We start from the raw sequence: 22,563 nt of genomic DNA, 5'->3' as shown, positions 1-22,563 counted from the left end.
GTACCCAGTTTGACTCTAGCTTGCAGGAATAGCAGAGAGAAAACAACTTTATTTGAAAATGGAGCAAACTGGAACTAAAGTCGCTGAGAGGCAGGATACATGGAACCCCACAATGTAATTTTTAAAGGGTAGATCCCTGGGTGAGCTCTCCAAAAACCTCTGGGCTTTATCTCAGAAAAGTCTTCTCCTTCCCCTCCCAAAACTCAGTTCCCACCTGTGATAACATGGATCTGTCCAGCTCTTTGCAGGAGGCTTTATCTCCAGCTCCTAGCTCTCACAAGGAAGGCTGCATGATTAAGCGTATCCAAAGGGCGGTGCATTCTGTGCTGTAGATCCTAGGGCCACCTGAGGTTGCTGCTATTTTAGAAGGCAGTGGGGCTCAGAAGAAGGGTTATAGTTGAGGAGAGGGTTGTCCTTATTGAGCATCTATCTAGAGAGAAATCATTAGCAAGTGTGTAGGGGAGATTCTTATCACACACTTTTTACTAATCTTTATGGAGAGGTTGGGTACAATTTGGGAGATGGAGAAAGATTTGGGCCCATTCTTATTTGGCCTGAAGCAAAAAGCATGTAATTTCATTTAGAACATTTTATTATGCAGGCTACTGACTAGTGAGACCGTTATCCTTGACAATGTAAGTTCATATTAACACACTCTAAAAATACAATCTCCTAATATCATCAATATAGTTTTTGCTGTTTAATGTGTATAATTTTAGATGGAAGCACAATTTTGAGCCTGAGATAGTGTGACAGCCAGAATGACTTTGCGTGATCCTTGCTGTGTCTGTCTGAATCTGCTCCGCTTAATATGCAGGTTGGAAAATGCATTATTGCACTGTGAAAAACTGTAAAGTTGTGACGATATCTAGCTATGTCTGGGATGGATTGAACAAATTATTATCTATGGACAGAAGAGATGAGCACTGCTAGCTGACATGTCACATCTCTAAACTGAGTATTAGAGCTAGCTGAGGTTTTTTCCCCAATTGTTGGGTAAAATCTGTTTATGTAATGTCCATCTTGGCGTTGTGAAAGGACAGCTAAGCCTCCATCTTGGATACCCTTCTCCTCAGATGATTTAGTGCCCGTTGAGTCTTTTTCAAATGAAGGCGGGAAAAGGTCAGGTCAGTTAGAGTCATGTGACAGCCATAATCTACCTAGCAACTGCAGGTTATTTAGTGAGTGGCACACCTGTCACTCAGGGCTGTCCATCTGAGTGGCAGCCAGAGTCCCACACAGTTCAGCTAGCTGCCAGGAGCTCCCCAGGGACCAGGACTCATAGGACTTTGGATTCTTGATCTCCATTAACGTATTTGCACTCAACTGCTACACACCATTAGTGAGCGCATGCTTGCACTGGACCACGAGGTCAAGCAGAGACTGCCTGGGAAAGCACTGAAGACCTACCTGAGGGAGAAAACCTGCCCAGAGGACCTGTCCAGAGGGAGAGGAATACCCAGTTCCTGAGTTCCTGTTTGGTGTCCAGCGCCCCTGATTTTCACCACTATCCCTGTCGGTAGCCTGAGTCTTTGTCATTGTGTCCCTGTCTTCAGGATATGGTATTGTAATACCCATTGTGGTTTTCCTCTGTTTTACATCCATAGGTTAAATGGGTTTAAGAGTTCTGAGCTTCATGCTCTGGTAACTGTTAACAACCGAGTGTGTCTTGCTTAGGTTGTTTATTGTCTGAAGGGGTCCTTGTCTGGTTTACTGACTAGTGGCATAATAAATATGTGTGTGTTACATCTTGTTCTGCCTCTGTCTTAATAATTCACTCGATGATAGATGCGGGAGGGGGTGGGATCTTCTGATTTGTGTAGACCACAGTTAAACTGTTTTGGGCTAACACAATTGTGCATGCTCTTGGATGCATCTTGGAGTCATTGTGGATAGTTCTCTGAAAACATCCACTCAGTGTGCAGCAGCAGTCAAAAAAGCGAACAGAACGTTAGGACTCATTAGGAAAAGGATAGATAATAAGGCAGTAAATAACATATTGCCACTATGTAAATCCAGGGTACACCCACATCTTGAATACTACATGCACTTCTGGTTGCTACATCTCAAAAAAAACAACAAAGAGTCTGGTGGCACCTTAAAGACTAACAGATTTATTTGGGCATAAGCTTTCGTGAGTATAAACCTCACTTCTTCGGATGCATAGAGTGAAAGCTACAGATGCAGGCATTATATACAGACACATGGAGAGCAGGGAGTTACTTCACAAGTGGTTAACCAGTGTTGACAAGGCCAATTCAATCAGGGTGGATGTAGTCCACTCCCAATAATAGATGAGGAGGTGTCAATTCCAGGAGAGGAAAAGCTGCTTCTGTAGTGAGCCAGCCACTCCCAATCCCTATTCAAGCCCAGATTAATGGTGTTGAATTTGCAAATGAATTTTAGTTCTGCTGTTTCTCTTTGAAGTCTGTTTCTGAAGTTTTTTTGTTCAATGACAGTGACTTTTAAATCTGTGATAGAATGACCAGGGAGATTGAAGTGTTCACTTACTGGCTTGTGTATGTTACCATTCCTGATGTCCGATTTGTGTCCATTTATTCTTTTGCGGAGGGACTGTCCGGTTTGGCCAATGTACATGGCAGAGGGGCATTGCTGGCACATGATGGCATATATGACATTAGTGGATGTGCAGGTGAATGAGCCCCTGATGGTGTGGCTGATGTGGTTGGGTCCTCTGATGCTGTTGCCAGAGTAGACATGGGGACAGAGTAGGCAACGAGGTTTGCTACAGGGATAGGTTCCTGGGTTGGTGTTTCTGTGGTGTGGTGTGTAGTTGCTGGTGAGTATTTGCTTCAGGTTGGGGGGTTGTCTGTAAGCAAGGACTGGCCTGCCTCCCAAGGTCTGTGAGAGTGAGGGATCATTTTCCAGGATAGGTTGTAGGTCGTGGATAATGCGCTGGAGAGGTTTTAGCTGGGGGCTGTATGTGATGGCCAGTGGTGTTCTGTTATTGTCCTTGTTGGGCCTGTCCTGTAGTAGGTGATTTCTGGGTACCCGTCTTGCTCTGTCAATCTGTTTCCTCACTTCCCCAGGTGGGTATTGTAGTTTTACGAATGCTTGATAAAGATCTTGTAGGTGTTTGTCTCTGTCTGAGGGGTTGGAGCAAATTCGGTTGTATCTTAGGGCTTGGCTGTAGACAATGGATCGTATGATGTGTCTTGGATGGAAGCTGGAGGCATGTAGGTACGTATAGCGGTCAGTAGGTTTCCGGTATAGGGTGGTGTTTATGTGACCATCACTTATTTGTACTGTAGTGTCCAGGAAGTGGATCTCTTGTGTGGACTGGTCCAGGCTGAGGTTGATGGTGGGGTGGAAATTGTTGAAGTCCAGGTGGAATTCTTCAAGGGCCTCCTTTCCGTGGGTCCATATGATGAAGATGTCATCAATGTAGCGCAAGTAGAGGAGGGGCACTAGGGGACGAGAGCTGAGGAAGCGTTGTTCTAAGTCAGCCATAAAAATGTTGGCATACTGTGGGGCCATGCGGGTACCCATAGCAGTGCCACTGACTTGAAGGTATAAGTTGTCCCCAAATCTGAAGTGGTTGTGGGTGAGGACAAAGTCACAAAGCTCAGCCACCAGGCTTGCTGTGGCCTCATCAGGGATACTGTTCCTGACAGCTTGTAGTCCATCCTCATGTGGAATATTGGTATAAAGTGCTTCTACATCCATGGTGGCCAGGATGGTGTTTTCAGGAAGAACGTCAATGCACTGTAGTTTCCTCAGGAAGTCAGTGGTGTCTCGAAGATAGCTGGGAGTGCTGGTAGCATAGGGTCTGAGGAGAGTGTCCAAATAGCCAGATAATCCTGCTGTCAGAGTACCAATGCCTGAGATGATGGGGCGTCCAGGGTTTCCGGGTTTATGGATCTTGGGTAGCAGATAGAATACCCCTGGTCGGGGTTCTGGGGGTGTGTCCATGTAGATTTGTTCCCGTACTGTAGCTGGGAGTTTCTTGAGCAGATGGTGTAGTTTCTTTTGGTATTCCTCAGTAGGATCAGAGGATAGTGGCCTGTAGAATGTGGTCTTGGAGAGTTGCCTGGCAGCCTCCTGTTCATAATCTGACCTGTTCATTATGACTACAGCACCTCCTTTGTCAGCCCCTTTGATGATAATGTCAGAGTTGTTTCTGAGGCTGTGGATGGCATTGCGTTGTGTACGGCTGAGGTTATGGGACAAGTGATGTTGTTTGTCCACAATTTCAGCCTGTGCACGTCTGCGGAAACACTCTATGTAGAGGTCCAGTCTGTCATTTCGACCATCAGGAGGAGTCCACGCAGAGTTCCTCTTCTTGTAGTGTTGGTAGAAAGGTTCCTGTGGGTCAGTGCACTGTTCAGTGGTGCGTTGAAAATATTCCTTGAGTCGGAGACGACGAAAGTAGGCTTCCAAATCACCGCAGAACTGTATCATGTTCGTGGGGATGGTGGGACAGAAAGAGAGTCCCCGAGATAGGACAGACTCTTCTGCTGGGCTAAGTGTGTGGTTGGAAAGATTGACAATGTTGTTAGATGAGTTGAGGGTACCATTGTTATAGCCCCCAGTGGCAGGTATTAGTTTAGATAGCTTACAGTCCTTTTTCCTCCGTAGAGAAGTGAAATGTGCATTGTAAATGGCTTGTCTCATTTTTGTAAAGTCCAGCCACGTTGGAGTTTGTGTAGAAGGCTGGTATTGTATGAGAGTCTCCAGTTCTGAGAGCTCATTCTTGATCTTCTCCTGTCTGCTGTACAGGATGCTGATCAGGTGGTTCCTCAGTTTCTTTGAGAGTGTGTGGCACAGTCTCTCACCATACTCAGTGTAGTATGTTGATTGCAATGGATTTTTTACCTTCAGTCCTTTTGGTATGATGTCCATCTGTTTGCATTTGGAGAGGAAGATGATGTCTGTCTGTATCTGTGCAAGTTTTTTGTTGAGGTTGATGGATTTCCACTCCATACGGCTAAATTTAGTGCCTTGCATGTTGTCAAGTATCAGGGGGTAGCCGTGTTAGTCTGTATCTACAAAAACAACAAAGAGTCTGGTGGCACCTTAAAGACTAACAGATTTATTTGGGCATAAGCTTTCGTGAGTATAAACCTCACTTCTTCGGATGCATAGAGTGAAAGCTACAGATGCAGGCATTATATACAGACACATGGAGAGCAGGGAGTTACTTCACAAGTGGTTAACCAGTGTTGACAAGGCCAATTCAATCAGGGTGGATGTAGTCCACTCCCAATAATAGATGAGGAGGTGTCAATTCCAGGAGAGGAAAAGCTGCTTCTGTAGTGAGCCAGCCACTCCCAATCCCTATTCAAGCCCAGATTAATGGTGTTGAATTTGCAAATGAATTTTAGTTCTGCTGTTTCTCTTTGAAGTCTGTTTCTGAAGTTTTTTTGTTCAATGACAGTGACTTTTAAATCTGTGATAGAATGACCAGGGAGATTGAAGTGTTCACTTACTGGCTTGTGTATGTTACCATTCCTGATGTCCGATTTGTGTCCATTTATTCTTTTGCGGAGGGACTGTCCGGTTTGGCCAATGTACATGGCAGAGGGGCATTGCTGGCACATGATGGCATATATGACATTAGTGGATGTGCAGGTGAATGAGCCCCTGATGGTGTGGCTGATGTGGTTGGGTCCTCTGATGCTGTTGCCAGAGTAGACATGGGGACAGAGTAGGCAACGAGGTTTGCTACAGGGATAGGTTCCTGGGTTGGTGTTTCTGTGGTGTGGTGTGTAGTTGCTGGTGAGTATTTGCTTCAGGTTGGGGGGTTGTCTGTAAGCAAGGACTGGCCTGCCTCCCAAGGTCTGTGAGAGTGAGGGATCATTTTCCAGGATAGGTTGTAGGTCGTGGATAATGCGCTGGAGAGGTTTTAGCTGGGGGCTGTATGTGATGGCCAGTGGTGTTCTGTTATTGTCCTTGTTGGGCCTGTCCTGTAGTAGGTGATTTCTGGGTACCCGTCTTGCTCTGTCAATCTGTTTCCTCACTTCCCCAGGTGGGTATTGTAGTTTTACGAATGCTTGATAAAGATCTTGTAGGTGTTTGTCTCTGTCTGAGGGGTTGGAGCAAATTCGGTTGTATCTTAGGGCTTGGCTGTAGACAATGGATCGTATGATGTGTCTTGGATGGAAGCTGGAGGCATGTAGGTACGTATAGCGGTCAGTAGGTTTCCGGTATAGGGTGGTGTTTATGTGACCATCACTTATTTGTACTGTAGTGTCCAGGAAGTGGATCTCTTGTGTGGACTGGTCCAGGCTGAGGTTGATGGTGGGGTGGAAATTGTTGAAGTCCAGGTGGAATTCTTCAAGGGCCTCCTTTCCGTGGGTCCATATGATGAAGATGTCATCAATGTAGCGCAAGTAGAGGAGGGGCACTAGGGGACGAGAGCTGAGGAAGCGTTGTTCTAAGTCAGCCATAAAAATGTTGGCATACTGTGGGGCCATGCGGGTACCCATAGCAAAAGATATATTAGAATTGGAAAAGGTACAGAGAACGGCAACAGAAATGGTTAGGGGTAGGGAATGGCTTCCATATGAGGAGAGATTTTAAAAGATTGGGACTGTTCATCTTGGAAAGAGATGATTAAAGGGGGATATGATAGAGGTCTATAAAATCTTGACTGGTGTGGAGAAAGTGACTAAGGACGTGTTATTTACCCCTTCACAAAACACAAGACCCAGGGGTCATCAATTGAAATTAATAGGCAACAGGTTTTAAACAAACAAAAGAAAGTATTTCTTCACACAACACACAGTCAACCTATGGAACTCATTACCAGAGGATGTTGTGAAGGCCAAAACTATAACTGGGTTCAAGAAAGAATTAGATAAGTTGATGGAGGATAGGTCTGTCAATGGCTATTAGCCAAGATAGTCAGGGATGCAACCCCATGCTCTGGATGTCCTTAGCCTCTAACTGTCAGAAGCTGGGATTGGACAACAGGGAATGGATCACTCGATAATTGCCCTGTTCTCTGAAGCACCTGGCATTGGCCACTGTCGGAAGACAGGATACTGGGCTAGATGGACCATTGGTCTGACCCAGCATGGCCATTCTTGTCATTTAGGTTTAGGAGAAAATAAAGTGAAATTCATCCAGAGAGCAGAGGGTCAACACCAGGTGCTGCCCTCCACTTCAGATCTGAACAGAAACTATACAGCAGGACCATGGGAGGAGCAGTTGTGTAGGAGTTCCTGCACACCCTGGAAGATTTCTCTGGCCTGGCTCATCATAGGCTTGCACAGCAGGCTGCGATGCATGTGGATTAGTGGACACAATTGGCAGAGAAGGACCACAGCTGCTATTTCAATCCACACAATGACACTCAAAGAAGAGGGAGCCAGTGGTGCTGGAACAATATAAAGCAAACTGTAAACCCTGTATATGTTGGAAACCACTTCAAGCCAGGGGGTGCGATTGCACCCTTAGCACTAGCACTTCTGGAGAGAGCTGCATTGCTACCATAGCCTTTCCCCAGGTTGGAGGTGGTGGATTTCACCTTTCTAACCCCCCCACCCCCACCCCTGCATCCACCTGGAGCCCAAATACTCTGCCTTCTCACACAGTGCATGGGTTTGGTCTTTAATGAATGATAAGGCCAGAGTTTATTCCAAAAAGGGTTGGGGTTTTCCTCTCTCTTTTTTTATTTTTCAAGAATAAAGACGGTCAAACACCGGGTTAAGTAGCTCACGTGGGTTTTATGAACCAGGACTTCCTGAACAGGACTGCTGAGGATCTATTTTAGGAAAAATAAATGTGGGGCTTTTGTAGAATGGAGGCCATGTGGAAATAATTACACTGAAGGCGTCTCTGTGGGTGAGGGATCCTCACTATTCAGCAGTGCCCCTTCAGACAAATATTCTCCCCAGAGGTTTTGATCTTTCCTTTGACTTTCTTACAGGTTTTGACTCTTTTCAAGTCCAACGTTTCCCACTGCTATTGCTCATTAGTTTGAAACTAGTTTTACCACAAGAACATCAAGGATGACGCTTGTTCTGTGTGGAAGAATGAAAAAGAGAAAACTCCTCTTCAGTTTCTTCTCCTTCTCCCAACTAACACGTTCCCTGGTTTCCTGACAGCCACCACGCCCTCCCACTGTCTCTCCACAACACTTCAAGGCCCCTCACATTTCCATAAACCCTTGGACAACTCCCTGCCATCCCCATGAAGCAGAACCACCTAAGCCTTTCCAAGGTCTGATTTTCCTCTCCCCTCAGCGCAAGCCCATCTGCCTTTTCTGTCCTGCAAACAGTTCCCCCATGCTGATCCAGGCTGAGATCCCAATGTGACTGGCTTCCCCCTTCTTGATCCCAGCCCACAGGTTACCAGCAGATCAAAAGTGCTCAGAAACTCTTCCTCGTGCTTATACAACGTACACAGAGACAGTGCCCAGCAAAACACTCTATGGAACATCCGATACACGGAGATCACCCACCCACTTCTCCCCATGCAGAGATTTTGCCGCAGTGCAAGGTTCTGATTATGACTGGTACTTCAATAATTGTCTGGTGCATCAACACAGCACATGGTTACTATAGAATCTCATCATGTTATAATTTTACAAGGAAGAATACATCTTTAGGGACACTTTGTGAAATAAGAGCAAGGCCATGCAACACAATATTTGACTGTCATGGTGATGAAGCAGAACATTTTTACAGCAATTCTCTTAACACTGCAAAGCCAACCAAATTTTTCTTTCTGGTCTTAAGCACGCAGTTAACTAAAAGCATGTGATACCAAGGCACTGAGTTGTCTTGCAGGTAAAGTTTCAGAATTACTTCTCCCTCACCAGCATCATACAGAAAAGAGTTATAGGTTGTGAGGGATTTGTTTCAGGTCACTGCAGCCCTAAAAACAGAAGAAAAATGACTTCCATCCCCTAGCTGCTCAGATGACCTCGGAAACCCTTGCTAATGATAGCACAAAGGGCTTCAATTACTAGTGATTTGCTCACTTAACTCATCCAATCCTGCAGGGGAAATTCTATCACACAGAACTACACTGATGAGAAAAATAAAAGCTATAATTTAGTTTTCAGTATTGAATAATAAAAAATAAACTTAATGGATACTATCCTGCAAGTATAATTTACTTTGCATTTGGAAAACAAACCATCTGACAGCGCTATCGTTGGTAAGTTAGTATCATCCATAGATCCTTGGATGATGAAAGAGGATATGAACAGGCTTTGACCTGAATTTTCTCTCTCCTCTCCTGGATTTCCAGACCGTTCTGTTGTCAGTTAGTTTCACAAGCCTGGTGGCTTCAGTAAGATAGTGGAGCGTCATTATCTGTTCATATTCTTTTCTACTGGTCCAGATGAACTGCTGGATAATTACAAGCACCAATACCTACATTTTAAAAGGGACTAGTGATTTTGAGAAGGGCACCTCAATTTTTGGGTGCCAAACTTGACACACCTTAAAGGGACATGATCTTAGAAAGCAGTGAGCACCTGCCCGCTGAAAACCAGGCACCCTTAAGATGTTTCAAGTTGGGCCCCCGCAAAAAGGAGGCACCTAAAATCACTGGTCACTTAAGAAAATTTAGGCCAGGGCAATGTTCTGGGATTCCTTCTTGTGTTTGGCTGATGGCGACACTTCTGGTATGTTTTCTGAAACAACATCTAATCTTCTCAGTGTGGTGGAAGGAAAGAGTTTATTTTACCTCCTCTGGCTGTTACAAGATTCAAAACAACTACTGTGAAATGGGCATGACTCAGTCAAATCAGGAAAAAAACCCTAAACAACTTCATACCATATATGGGGACCTAATCTTCAAACATCTCGCCTTGCCATGCCCCGTGCGTCAGTGTCTACCCATGTGCCAAGCGAATATAAAACACGACCATTCTGCTTTGGGAGTGTTTTGGCTACCCGAGGGGCAAGGCGGTGGGGTCTACTTGTGCTCTCTCAACAGTTTTCCTGTTTAATTCTGCTGACTTGAATGGAGCGACTTCTCATTTCCATCAGTGTGAGAGCAGAATTTGGTCGTGGAAGTCTAAGAAGCTATTTTAAATACTCAGTACTGAGGATGCCTTTCAGGTGGGTTGTCTTTTTGCCCTGCTGTTATGCCTCAAAAATGTAAGATCCCATTTATTACTCTGACCTTGCAGGCTGAAAGATTTTTGCCGGCCCCTAATTTCTTATTTTCCCTCGACACACAGTTAAAAGCACCAATCAATCCAATAGCTAGAAAAAAATCTGCAGGCATTAATCTTATTTCTCATTTTAAGCACAGAGAATATTCTGAGTTCCACGTCCAGGCATTTGGCCTTGAAAATGCCATATTATGCTCCTACAGTAGCTATTACACATGAATTAAGGGCATCTATATATAGTTTGCTATACCGTGCAGAATACATTTTATAGAAACACATGAACTGTCATGAGGGATCATCAGACCAATGGTCCATTTACCCCAGCAGTAGCCAGGTCCTAGTGGTTCAGCGGAAGAGGAGCCCCTCCCCACCAATTGTCCCATCAGTTACACAGTGATGTACTCCGGGGTGGAATGCCTTCCCAACTCTCAAAAATTAGCTGTCTGGGCCAGGGGTGTCCAGTGGGTGTAGGGGCTTCTAAACTGTGGCCATCCAGGGTGACTGTGTTAAGACGAATATGTGCACATTGTCATGAATTTAAAAGTGGCTCCCAGAGCTGCAACCTACGATATTCAAACGGAAGGGTCTGAATCAGCCCCATCACGACATGGAGGATGTAGGCGTGCCGCCTCCACAGTTGCTTCCTACTGCTTCTCCTGCAGCCCCAGGAGCTCTGCTGGGAGTAGGGTGACCAGACAGCAAGTGTGAAAAATCGGGACGGGGGTGGGGGATAAAAGACCCCAAAATCGGAACTGTGCCTATAAAATCGGGACATCCGGTCACCCTAGCTGGGAGCAGTCACAGCAGTTGCTGTCCCTTCCCTGGCGCATCTGCTCAGCACCTCCCCCCCGCTGGCTGCCTCTGCACTGCAGAGGAGGGAGAAGAGTAGCTCTTGCTCCTCCATTGTCCACTTCCCTGCTGGGCTGCCGGAGCCCCACGGAGAGTCGGGTAGGAGCTCAGCGGGCTCTGCCTGAACTTCAGCCAAAACGTCTCCCTGCCCCCATGCAGCCACCCAGGGCAGCCCAGGACAGGGGAAAGAGAGAAGAAACGGCGAAGCTTTAACATGAGCCAGCTGGCAACAGACTTGGAAGGACCCTCAGGGGCCATGCTCCAAATGCGGCCTAGCTGGAGCATAGCACATTCCAGTACCATGCGCTGAGCAGAGGGAGGGAGAAGCCAGAGTGCTTGCTGGGGACTCCCCCACAAGGGGGAAATTCCCAGTAGGAGACTTCGGTGGTTTCCTCTCCCTCTGCACTGCCTGAGTATGGCCCCTCGACCTTTCTGAAATAACACGTGTGACCCTGAGGCTGTAAAGGTTGGACCATCTCTGACTGAGGTTCTGAAGCTCAAAGACTGATACAATAGCATTCCCGAACACTGACACTTAACAAATATATTGATAGTCCCAAAATGCAGGTGCGTCGCTCCCTGTCACTTACTGCATCTATGGGATAACTTCATTATCCACTCATGGAGCTGGAGAGGAAAATATGTGTCTGGAGAGCTAGTTCGTAAAGACTAGAACTGTTTGTATGTACTTACAGGAGGAGGCATTAGTTCCTTCTGTTGATGCTTGTATCCCAAACACGGGCTCTGCAACACACAGAAGGTAACAACAAGGTCATAAGGAGATACAAAAAAACTATCACATTGTATTGGAAGATCCTGAACTTGTCTTCCCCAGAAAAAAATAAAGAAAACCACCGAAGGAAAGAAAAAAGAATAACAACTCCAGAAAGTGAGGAACTTCAAAGTCACTACAGCAAGTCCAGGGCACACCATGAATAAACAATTAATGCAAAAATGATCCATTGTCCTTGGAATGAAACGTAAAAAAAATTTGGCAGCGATAGAAACAATGTTTTCAGCTGCCTGTGACAGAATCAGGGGCAGCCAGAAAGCAAAGGGCCTGAAAGTGGCCATTCTATTCTGCGTATTGAGCAAGGAAGTGCTGAGAGCAAGTAACTCTCTAGAACAACGCCAAACGGATCTTCAACGCTACGTTAAATAATAGCTGTGCTTAGGGACTGCTGTGACTAAAAGGAGAGCAGTGTGTATGAAAGCCACCAGTTTCGGACATATCCACAGCCGGAACGGAGCACAGACAGGAAACTGTGAAAGGAGGATATGTTCAAGAACAAAATTGTACTTAGTGGCAGCATAATGTGGTAAAAAAGAAAGAAGCAGACTTAAGCTGGCAGAAGTGAATCACAATTTGTAGGACAGGTGAAGCAACTAGTTCTGGGAGACATATAAAACCAGACCCAGGCCAATCAAACCAGGCCCAGACCTACTGAGACAAAAGGTACAAGGCGCCAAATGCGTGCAACAAAACCAGGGCATGCATTTAGGAGTTGCAAAAGTTCTATCCATCGAGGGTCTGGGCAATATATAGTGTAACACATGAGTACAGTAGTCATATGCAAAGGTGTGCAGGACAGCATCTCAGCTAGAAAGCAGTAATACAGAACCCATGCAGAAAGAGGACTTTACTTGTGGTAGCAGTAGAATACCATGCAACCAGCGAGAGGAAGACAGAGCCAAGTAATGCTCAGCGTTGAACAACAACCCCAAGAATGTATCAGTGAGGTTTCTGATAGACCATCGGGCACAGGCTAAACACACTGCCATATTCCTAGTAGAAATCTTAATTTAGAAACCAGGGTCACAGTAGCCCACTGGGGTTCGAGTATAGGGCCCAAAAGGAATAATCATGTAGAGGGAAATCACACCTGAAGTTAAGGTGACTCTGCAAGTTCCTTCAGCTACAAAGATACTAAAGCAGCACTCCTAGGCAATTGGTCAGTGGCAGTCTAAACAGGAGCACCGCACACTAGTCTATTTCCAATCATCAAAGAAGATCTAATGTGCTCATCTGTATTGCAGGGTGCTGAATAATTCTGCAGGGTGCATAAAATCCCCATTATTCTGAAACAGCTAGAGGATTCTGTAATGATTTACAGAGCAGAAGTAGCATGGATCCAGGATTAACAGCTTTGTGAGAATGGAAAAGAAAAATGGCACATTATGGGTATATTTGGATGTACAAGAGCTGAACAGAGTCATCCCGACCCATCCCGACTCCATCCCAACGTAAGATGATGTCCTGTGCTAAGTGGCCAACTCTCTATTCAGAATTCTAGGAAGAGAGTACCCTGAGAAGTAGTCATCAGCCTTATGCACTTTAATACTCCCATGGGTGGGAAGTAGTTTTGTTATTTACGATTTGGTATTAAATCTGCAAGTGCAGTATTTTAGTAGCAAATGTCCTTTTGCGCACCTCAGAGTCCACATCATAGCCTCTGTCACAGCCACAGCAAAGAGGAGAATATTCCTGTACAGAAGCAGGCAATAGGAAGAACACAAGTAGCAAAATCGCAGGCTCTGTGAAGAAAGGAGTGCTGTGTACAGGTTTTGTTCTTACATCACAAGGGGTGAGGAAATGAGAATAAAGTGCAGGCCAGGGCCAGCATGACACTCCTCTGAACAAAACTGGCTCCAGTGCTTACAGGAACACTTGCTATGAACCGTTTGGTCTAATATGTATCAAGTGAAGCAATACAGACAGCCACACTGAGAATATGAGTGAATCCTGGATCATCTGATGGGCATTTGTTAGACACCAGTGCCAAGATTTCCCAAGCCTACCACACACAGAGATGCATCAAAGGACAGGCTGCAGGCATGCTTAATGCAAATTCTTGTGGTCACACTTTTCTCCTTGATCTAGCCTACCAATGTTGTCATCTCAGACTAAAAGCAGCCTTTGCCAGATACGGCATTCCAGAAGAGCTAGTGAGAGACCACTGTCCCTTTGCCAGCCCGGATCTGTGCAATTTTGCAAATCAGTGGGATAGAGGTCTTATCCACGCCAGTCTACAACTTCCTCAGCCAGACATGGTAGGAGAGACATGACCATTTATAAAGTATCAGTGTTATATTTACCATCTACCATACAGGGACCATTTATAAAGTAACACTAATATTTCTTTTTTTTCTTTTGTAAAGAAAGCCAGTGCACTCTGAATGCCCCTGGAGCCTAGAAACACGCCCCTCATACGCCTGGAACACTTAGCAGCAGAGCTGCTCAAGGGCAGAATGTGGAGAGGAACACTCACACTGATTTGAAGGTGAGCTAGACACAGAAGAGTTTATACCAAGCTGACACAGCCTCAAAGGTGGTAAAAGCACAGACCAAGAATACCACCTGCATTCATGAAACCTGCACAAGGGCAGTACCAGACTGCAGATCCTGTCAGGTTAAGCCACCCATAGGAGAAAGATAAAGGAGGTGCTGGTGACCTGATCACACAGGTCGTATGGAGTCATTAAGGGACAAGAAAGGGTCACTATGAGCTAGCCAGGAACCTATGTGGGCCACATAGCTACTGAGGACCCACTCTTACATGAATGTGAGATAATCATTGTGTAGCCTGCTAGGAAACATGAACATATTTGACACTGCCATCCTACAAAATGCACATGCACAGGCAGAGAGTCAGATACAGCTACTTGTCGGTGGGAAAGATTCTGTTATGGCCCAAGTGTAAAGATGTGTTCCAGCAGGTGAAGGGTTACTAGTAACCTATAACCCAAGAAGAGGTCAGGTGAGCTGCAGCATAGACGGTTGCAGTGAACAAGGTAGGACAACGTATACAGCTCAGAGACGCTGGAAGTTATGCTTATCCCCTTCTTTAATTGTTTGCTAAAGAGCACCTCCACGTTAAAGTATTAAAAAGCAGGAACGTACTGAATAGCTCACTCCTATTTTAAAGTCACCAATGCAGGGCCAGTATTCAAGTCACTCTCACTCCCACATGCTGGAGCTCTGGCTCCAGGCAAATCATTATATGCAGAATGAGCGAGAGAGAGCAGACCTAGGTCTGACGAACTAATTGGAGAGAGACGAGACCGTTTAATTTGACTTACGTGAGGAAGATTTTGCTCCTTCTGTTGATACGGGTGTCTTGCTGGAGTGCTCTGTAAAACATAAAAGGTAACAGGAGGTTACAATATGGTTTCAGAAGATCCTGAACTCATCATTCTTAGCAGTAAAAGCCAGTTTATCTGGTAAGAAAGGACCGGCTCAAGGAAAAAATAGAAGCTCTAAAAAGCAAGCTCAGACTTCAGCCTCAGGGGCCAGGATGCCTACTGCAGTTGACTGTCTATTTGCAAAATAGCTTCCTGGGGGAAAACACGGGATGATCTATGGGTAGAATGACCCTGTTGGTCAAGTCTCTCATTCTCATCTGGGAATAATGGATCCACGGCAACTGAGGAAAAGCACACAAATGGCTGTATTTATGGAACAGTTCAGTTGAGCCCTTGTGCTTCTAAACAGTTGGATTTTGCAAAGAAAGATTTCTGGTCATCCTATTTTACTTATTCGTGAATATATCCAATGGTGTCCTTCTCTACTTCATGGAAATCTTCTAACTCACATGCAACTCATGGTGGAGGCGGAAGTCTCTGCTTTGGAAGTGAGCATTCATGTTGCACAAAAGTGGAGTCAAGTTGTTGTTATACAAAAGTCCCAGGGAATGACAGCTCTTGGCATAATGCCATAGGCTTCTCCCCACTTTGCTTGTTGATATAAAAGTCGGTGGCAATCGTACATGATAGTACCAGCACTTAGCTCCTTGCCAGATGGTTAGCAGAGTGTCTAATAAGTAGATGGATGGCTTTCTGTTAGAGCAGGTTTCTGTGGGGACCCAGAGCACTGAACATCCATATCACAATATGCTATTGTGATGTCTGGCTGAGTAGAAAACTCTTCAGACATGTTCCTGGACTGTAAGTTTTCTGAAGTTGTCTAGACAGTTATCAAGCACTGAGATGGTAAAGTTCTTTATCGCTGCACAAGTTACAACTCCATTAGTAGTACAATATCCTCATGCTTGGCTGGAGAACGAGAAGGGTCATAGATGCCACCATTTCAAGAAGTGTTGAGAACATCCTGCTTAGAATGTTAAGCGTGTGAGCTTCCAGATCAGACAAAAGGAATACAGAAGAAGAACGCAGAAGACACTTGGGAAAAGAACTCTGACAGCCATTGGCCATGGTTTAGTGTTAGATCTTCCTGAACAACTGTGGTCTGCACCCAATTGTGGAGCCCTGTCACATTGTTCAAAATATTCCAACTCCCTGGGACATTCAGATTGTTTCCATTTTCTGTAGTCCTACAAAGATACAGAAATCCCTTATCAAGGCATGGGTTAGTGGAGGGATATCTGTCCACCATTTTCTTTCAAGGCAAATAAGACTACTAGGTTGTTCTCTGTTCTTGATCCTGAGGTTGCACATGGACATGACCAGCATCAAGAACCAGTCTATGTAATTTCCCTCAATGTAGCTGCAATCAAAGCTTGATGTAAGGCCTTTGTATTAGGATCTGTATTACCTCTCTGGCCTCCCTTTTTCACTAGCTCTTCTGTTTGGATTTTTTTTCCTTGTGGCCCAGTTTCCTCTCTGGGACACGTGGTCCATGATTATCTCATGATGCAGGAAAAATTGTTATGAAGTGCTCCCCCGCTACTCTGTGGTGGGTGCTCTGCAAAAGAATAGTGTACATACGCATATAAAATACTAGGGTCAAAATCTTGTCACACAAGGGTCTGGCATGTGGGGGTGCATGGCTGAGCACCAGTAAGGATCTATGCAGATTGTCAGGGATGGAGACAGTGCACTGATATATAATCTGAGCTGCCTTTCTTAAAAATGAGAGGGGACGCAGCAGGTCTGGCACCTCAGACATCTCTGCCTCAGGCCGTATTGGAGCGACATTTTCTTTTCTTCTGAAAGAAACAGTGTTCCATTCAGTGCCTGTACTGAGCTGGCACTCTCACCGTTCTCGTTACAGGCTGGGCACCATCAGTCAAGGCTTAGTCCATGCTTCCACCAATACAGACGGCGAGTTGCATTTGTAGCGGGAGATATGACCAGAAGCTCGGCACCAACAGGGCTTCCAGAAGAACCACATTCAGAGAACAGGTGGCACAGTCACACAGCATCAAGTGTGGTTAGTAACATCAACAGCTGAAGGTGTAAAACACAACAGGTGCTTATGATTGCTTAACGAGGACTGCATGCTGCACCACTGCCACGATACATTCCACTCCGCACAACACCTGTAGAAAACAGGCTGGGAAGAAAGAGGAAGGTGGCCTGAAGGTGGCCTCCAGCACTCGCAGAGGCGGAAGAGCAGCAGGAGGTTTTCAGTAGTGGTATCTTCAGCACTGTGAGAAGCTGGTGATCTGCAGAGTGGCTTCTGGCCCTCCCTTCAGCTTCACATCTTGGTCTCCATCAACAGCAACAATGTTAATAGCCCTGTCCATTGTAACTCCCCCACCACGCGTATTCAGCGGTGCTGGAACAATTTTTGTAGTGGGGATGCGTAGAGCCATTGAATCAAACTGTAAACCCTGTATATGATGGAAACCAATTCGAGCCAGGGGGCGGGGAAGTACCCCTAGTGCCAGCACCTATCCCATTCCTCTTGGGGCACATCTAAGGTCTGTGAGAGTCGCTGTACTGTCAGAGCTTAACAAAAGACACAAACTCTTCCCTGAACATGGAAACATTTGCCTGTTGCTCCTCCACTTCCCTAGGCAAAAACTGCAGAGGGAGAGGCAAGTGAAATGTTGGGTTTTTTGAGGCAACACGGCAGGAGTTCTCACGCCCACCGTCCCGGTCCTCCAGCCAGACCCAGTCTGCGCTCTCTCCCTGGCAGGTGACTGAAGAGAAGGCAAAGACCACGAAGGGCTCAGCAGCACAAACTGCCTGCTGTGTCTTCAATCTGATCCATTGTTCTCCTCCAGGAAAGCTGTGCTGAGAAAGAAGGGATAGCCGCTCAGACAAGGAGTGCTGTGTGAACGCAGCTGAATGGTCTACTTGCCGGAGTCTGACCTGACATGCCACTCTTCCAAATCATTCCCAAAGGTGGGCTGACACCCATTGTGTCCATGCCTTCATAAGAGCTGGAGACACAACTTTGACACCACAAACAGACTATACCTGATCTAGCTGACATTAAACAGATGACTGCACCAACGCCCTGCCCTATGCACCCAGGCCCCTCTGGCAGAGTCAGCTACCCATGCCTGGAGGAGGAGGGGCTTCACAGCTAAATGGGGAGACAGACAGGACGGCAAAGCAAGGAGCAGAGAAATCCACTCCTAAGCAGTGTTCTCATCAGGGACTCCCAGAAAGAGGAGGATCCCTGGAATAAAAGGCAGACCTCCTCTCACTCACAGGTCCTGTTGGAGTAGAGGGAGTTTCCTCCTCCAGAGCCTGGCAGAGAGATTGTGATGGTCCAAAGCTACAGGGAAAGGTCTTAATCATGTTAAGAACAGAGAATGCCTTTCTCCAGGGATAACTCCCAGTGCCCTCGTCTCATATAGAAGCCACTGGCACATCTCCGTGCTCCCTTTCTGCAGCGTTCTATGGCGAGTATGCGGTGTATGGAGGAGTTTGGTGAGATACACTATATCACTAAACATAAATGGGTATGTATGAAAATATAACCGGACATGGAGGAATTGCTTTTAGCATGTTTCATTCACTTTCCAAGCGTTGGCTTTCATGTAGCTCCTGTATAGTACAAAGCGACATTGTTATTAAACATTTGATTTCAAACGATTAATTGGGGTTATGTTGCTGACATACCAAAAGGACGATCTGTGCATTCATATCTTCATGTTATTTATTGATCATTGAAAAGCTGAGCTAGTTATCCCTACGGGTTTCCCCTCTAGTTCCTTGGAATTGATGGATTGGTCATTTTTATGTGACTCATATTCCTGTAGAAAGTTCCAAATGGAACAGAGACCCCTGTGTTTCTCATGGCTCCACTGAGGTCATGCTTCCTGATGCTTGTGAGAGCTCTGCCCCTACTCCAAACTCTGAGGGATATTTCTGCCTGAGCTCATCTGAGTGGTTGATGCTGTCGTTTAATCTTTTCATCACTGAAAGCTGTCCAAAGGAATGGAAGTTGCCCACACACATTTCCCTCCCTGCCCAGCTATGTTCATAGCTCCTTACCCTCCTCATCCATTCAGGAGGGGTGCTGAAGTGGTGACACTGTTCTTCCTACTCAAATTGCACCATTAAAACAAATGCAACTAGGTCCAGATCCTCGCTGGATTCCACTGGCTGCAATGGAGCTATGCTGATTTACATCAGCTGAGAATCTGGCCCACAATTCCTAGCATGGCCTCGCCAAGCACACCAGAGATGGATAGTCTGGGTCTCTTGCTCTAATCAAACTTCAGACTGATCAATATAGGGCCACAAAGGGATTTTTCTTTCACAAAATGCATTGCACAGTTGGCCAGGTGCATTATGGGATTTAATGTTTGTAAGGCTGGATTTCATTTATGATTTTATTTGCCTTCCTCTTAAGCATCAGACATTGGCTACCTGCAGAGGCAGGATAGTGGATTCAATGGACCAGCCTATGGTGGCATGAGAAATCCCGCATTCTTAACTGTCTCCATTTGACATGCTGAATGGTGTTATAGTACCAACACTATTGCGTTACACTGTGAAGAAGTCCACGCATTAATGAAATGGTGGCTGCACATCACCATTTCCAAATGGGGATGTGTAAAGTTGAAATCAATGCAGGGTGTTCAGTCCTTTTGAAAATACAGTTATTTCCTTTGGTGTCTACATATGGATTTTGGTGTGTAACTTTTGGAAGACACATTTGAAAACTCTGCCCTTAGTTTATATTACTGTATCAATGCTCTTTTACTACAGTTAAAATGATCCTTAAAAAATAATAAAAGTAAAAAGTGTGCTGCAAGAACCCCTCTGCATAGGAAAAGTGACAAATTAGTATATAAAGCAATTAGCACAATGCACCCAAATCCCAGTGCTCTCTATTTATAGATCTCCAAAAGAGTTTTGTGCATCTTTACTGACCTCAGCTACAGTCCTTCTTAGGGAAGCACGTGTGAAAAAGAAGGAGGCCAAATAAGAAGGCAGTTTGTACCCTGTGGGCAAGTTACGCTCATTATAAATGAAAAGAGGACAGATGAACTGCTGCATACCATTAAGACTGCTAGAAACTAGAAATTGTAATTTTTAGAATATTCTTATAATTTGATTTTAGTTGTATTTTTTAAATAAAAAAAATCTATTTATAAGGCACCCTACATGAGAAATTCAAGTTCCTTTCATCTCCAAACAAATTCTACGAGACGATCTGTCCAGCCAAATACAGCACATAGCCTGGCAGGAAGAAAAAACAATCCAGCACAAGGGCAAGCCTGATAGTCTTCAGGCCCACATTCCAAACACAAGGGGACTACTTTGCACTTGGAAGGAGAATAGGGAAAACAAAACGTAGTTGTTAAAACACAATAAGTAGACCCAAGTTCAATCAAAAGTAGCTAACTAGAAGAAAAAGGGCTTCTGTGGCACATAATAATATGTGAGCATGTAATTAAAGACTGTACCATAATGCATATACCCAAGGGGGCCAAATTAAGGGTCCTTCGGCAACTTTATTTCTGGCATTTCCCAACTTCTAAGTTCTTGATTTTGCAACCCTAACATTTTTTGTATGCAATTTTCTAGATTTTTACCCCAGGAATTCCATTAAGCCGTATCATATTGACATCCATGTGAGCATCAGCAGGGCTGGAACCTTTAGATCCACAGCACAGACCTCTGCTGCTTGACCTAATGGAGTAACTGATAACAGTAGCAGGTTGTAATGCTCTAGGAGGAACACACTTTGCCAGTGGGTTTCACAGGTAATTGCTGACAGCAGAGGAATCTTTGGTTACATTCCCGATTCTGAAAGAGAATGTAATCTAGTGGGCTCAGACCCTTCTGTCCTCTTTTATTCCCCAAGCCCGACTCCTTCTGTCCCTGTCATGTCTCATCTCCCCCATCCCTGGCTCCTCATGCCAGTCTCCTTACCTAGCCAGTCCCAGTCTCCACCCCCTGCCCAGACACTTTATCCTAGTCCTAGTTTCCCCCTTCAGACTGCCCATCCAGATCCCAGTCTTTCCCTCACCCCATCACCTCATCCCGTCTCCCTCCCCAAGCTCCTTGCCCAGTCAGTCTTAATCTCCCCCGACACCAGGCTCCTCATTTGATCTCAGTCTCTCTCCCCTTCACCACAGCAGTCCCCAGCAGCCATTAAAGGTAAAGTCCTGATCGGCCTCTGCATCCCTGGGGTGGAGCATACTCAGTGACAACAGTGCATTCGCAGTCTGAGCAGCACCTGGAGCTGTGACTGGAGGGAGCATGCTCAGTGCACTCCTTGGAGAATTTAGCTGTCAAATTCTGACAATTCTCTATTTACTATAGGTGAACTGAGATTTTTCAGACTTCTACTTTGAACAGATTTGGGTGTTTTTTCCAGGGAACAGCAAAAGGCATATCCCTGGCAGCAGGGCAACTGCCACAGCCAAATTTCAAATCCCTGCTCCAAAGCATGGAGGCACAAGCACTTCTCAACAAAATGGCTGTAAGAATCTTTGTGACAGTCTGTAGCCCCCTATGTTTACCCCTTTTTCAAGACTAAGGTAAATTCTGTACAAAGTATGTCTCATGAGATATCATTTGAAAACTCATAATTTACTGATCATTATTGTCCTGGTAAAATACGCGTGGCAGCATTGTATGTAAAGGTATAAAACTCTACCGCATGGCATTACTGAAACATTCCAAGTTCAGAAAAGCAGCCACAAACCAGTTCCTCTCAGACAGAAGGCCTCAGCTAGGTGTCAACGAAATCAAATGGACCTGCACCTGGTTAAGTGGCTATTCTTTGGCAAGAAAGAGCAAGAAATTTACATCTTGATTAAAAAAAACAGCTGGAGGTTCCTGTCCACACAGACTTTCTATCTCCTGAACCCCAGCTGGAGATGATTCTCAAAGAGGAGGAAAAGTATAAGAATGGAGAACATGCCCCAAGTTATTCCTCCCTTTTGCACTACCCATGACAGCCACAACACTTGAGGAACAAGGAAACAGTTTTGGACTGAGATAGGGATTCTGTCTGAAAGGAATTCAGCCAGTAAGACTGCTGAAGCATGTGGTGAGACAGACTTTTGCTTTGAATACACTTAACTTGTTAAGTTAGGTAGTAGTTGCATTTCACTTTTATTTTCTTGCAACCAACTCTGATTTTTATGCCTCATCACTTAAAATCTATCTTTCAGTAGTTAATAAACTTGTTTTATTGTTTTATCTAAACCAGTGTGCTTGGACTGAAGTGTTTGGGAAACTCCATGTGAGAGAACAGGATTTGTGCATATCATTTTCTATTAATAAAATGACGGCCTTTATATGAGCTTGTGTTGTCCAGGAGGGAGCTGAGCAGTACAAGACGCACATTTCTGGGGAAAGTCTGGGACTGGGAATTGGCTGGTGTTGCCGTGCAGTGTAATTCAAGAGTGGCTGCTCGTACCACTCATTCGGTATAGCTGGGAGTAATTTCCATGCTGGAG

At 45.3% G+C, this 22,563-nt stretch overlaps 1 protein-coding gene across 4 annotated transcripts in view; it reads right to left on the bottom strand.

Annotated features, from left to right (window-relative positions):
• Positions 1-22,563, bottom strand: part of NRG1 (neuregulin 1) — a 232,141-nt gene that overhangs the window by 156,013 nt on the left and 53,565 nt on the right. For 3 of the 4 annotated variants that reach the window (XM_054032952.1, XM_054032954.1, XM_054032951.1), the window contains exons 4-5: positions 15,026-15,076; positions 11,639-11,689 (exon numbers count right to left, since the gene is read on the bottom strand). The exons of the other annotated variant lie outside the window; for it this stretch is intronic. In XM_054032952.1, the coding sequence (XP_053888927.1) occupies positions 11,639-11,689; positions 15,026-15,076 (102 nt within the window). The remainder of the gene's footprint in view (positions 1-11,638; positions 11,690-15,025; positions 15,077-22,563) is intronic. 4 annotated transcript variants of the gene reach the window in all.

This window comes from Malaclemys terrapin, chromosome 6 (assembly GCF_027887155.1).
Source record: "Malaclemys terrapin pileata isolate rMalTer1 chromosome 6, rMalTer1.hap1, whole genome shotgun sequence".
Classification (NCBI taxonomy): domain Eukaryota; kingdom Metazoa; phylum Chordata; order Testudines; family Emydidae; genus Malaclemys; species Malaclemys terrapin.
The sequence above is the reverse complement of the archived record's forward strand: the minus strand, read 5'-3'. Positions and strand labels throughout refer to the sequence as shown.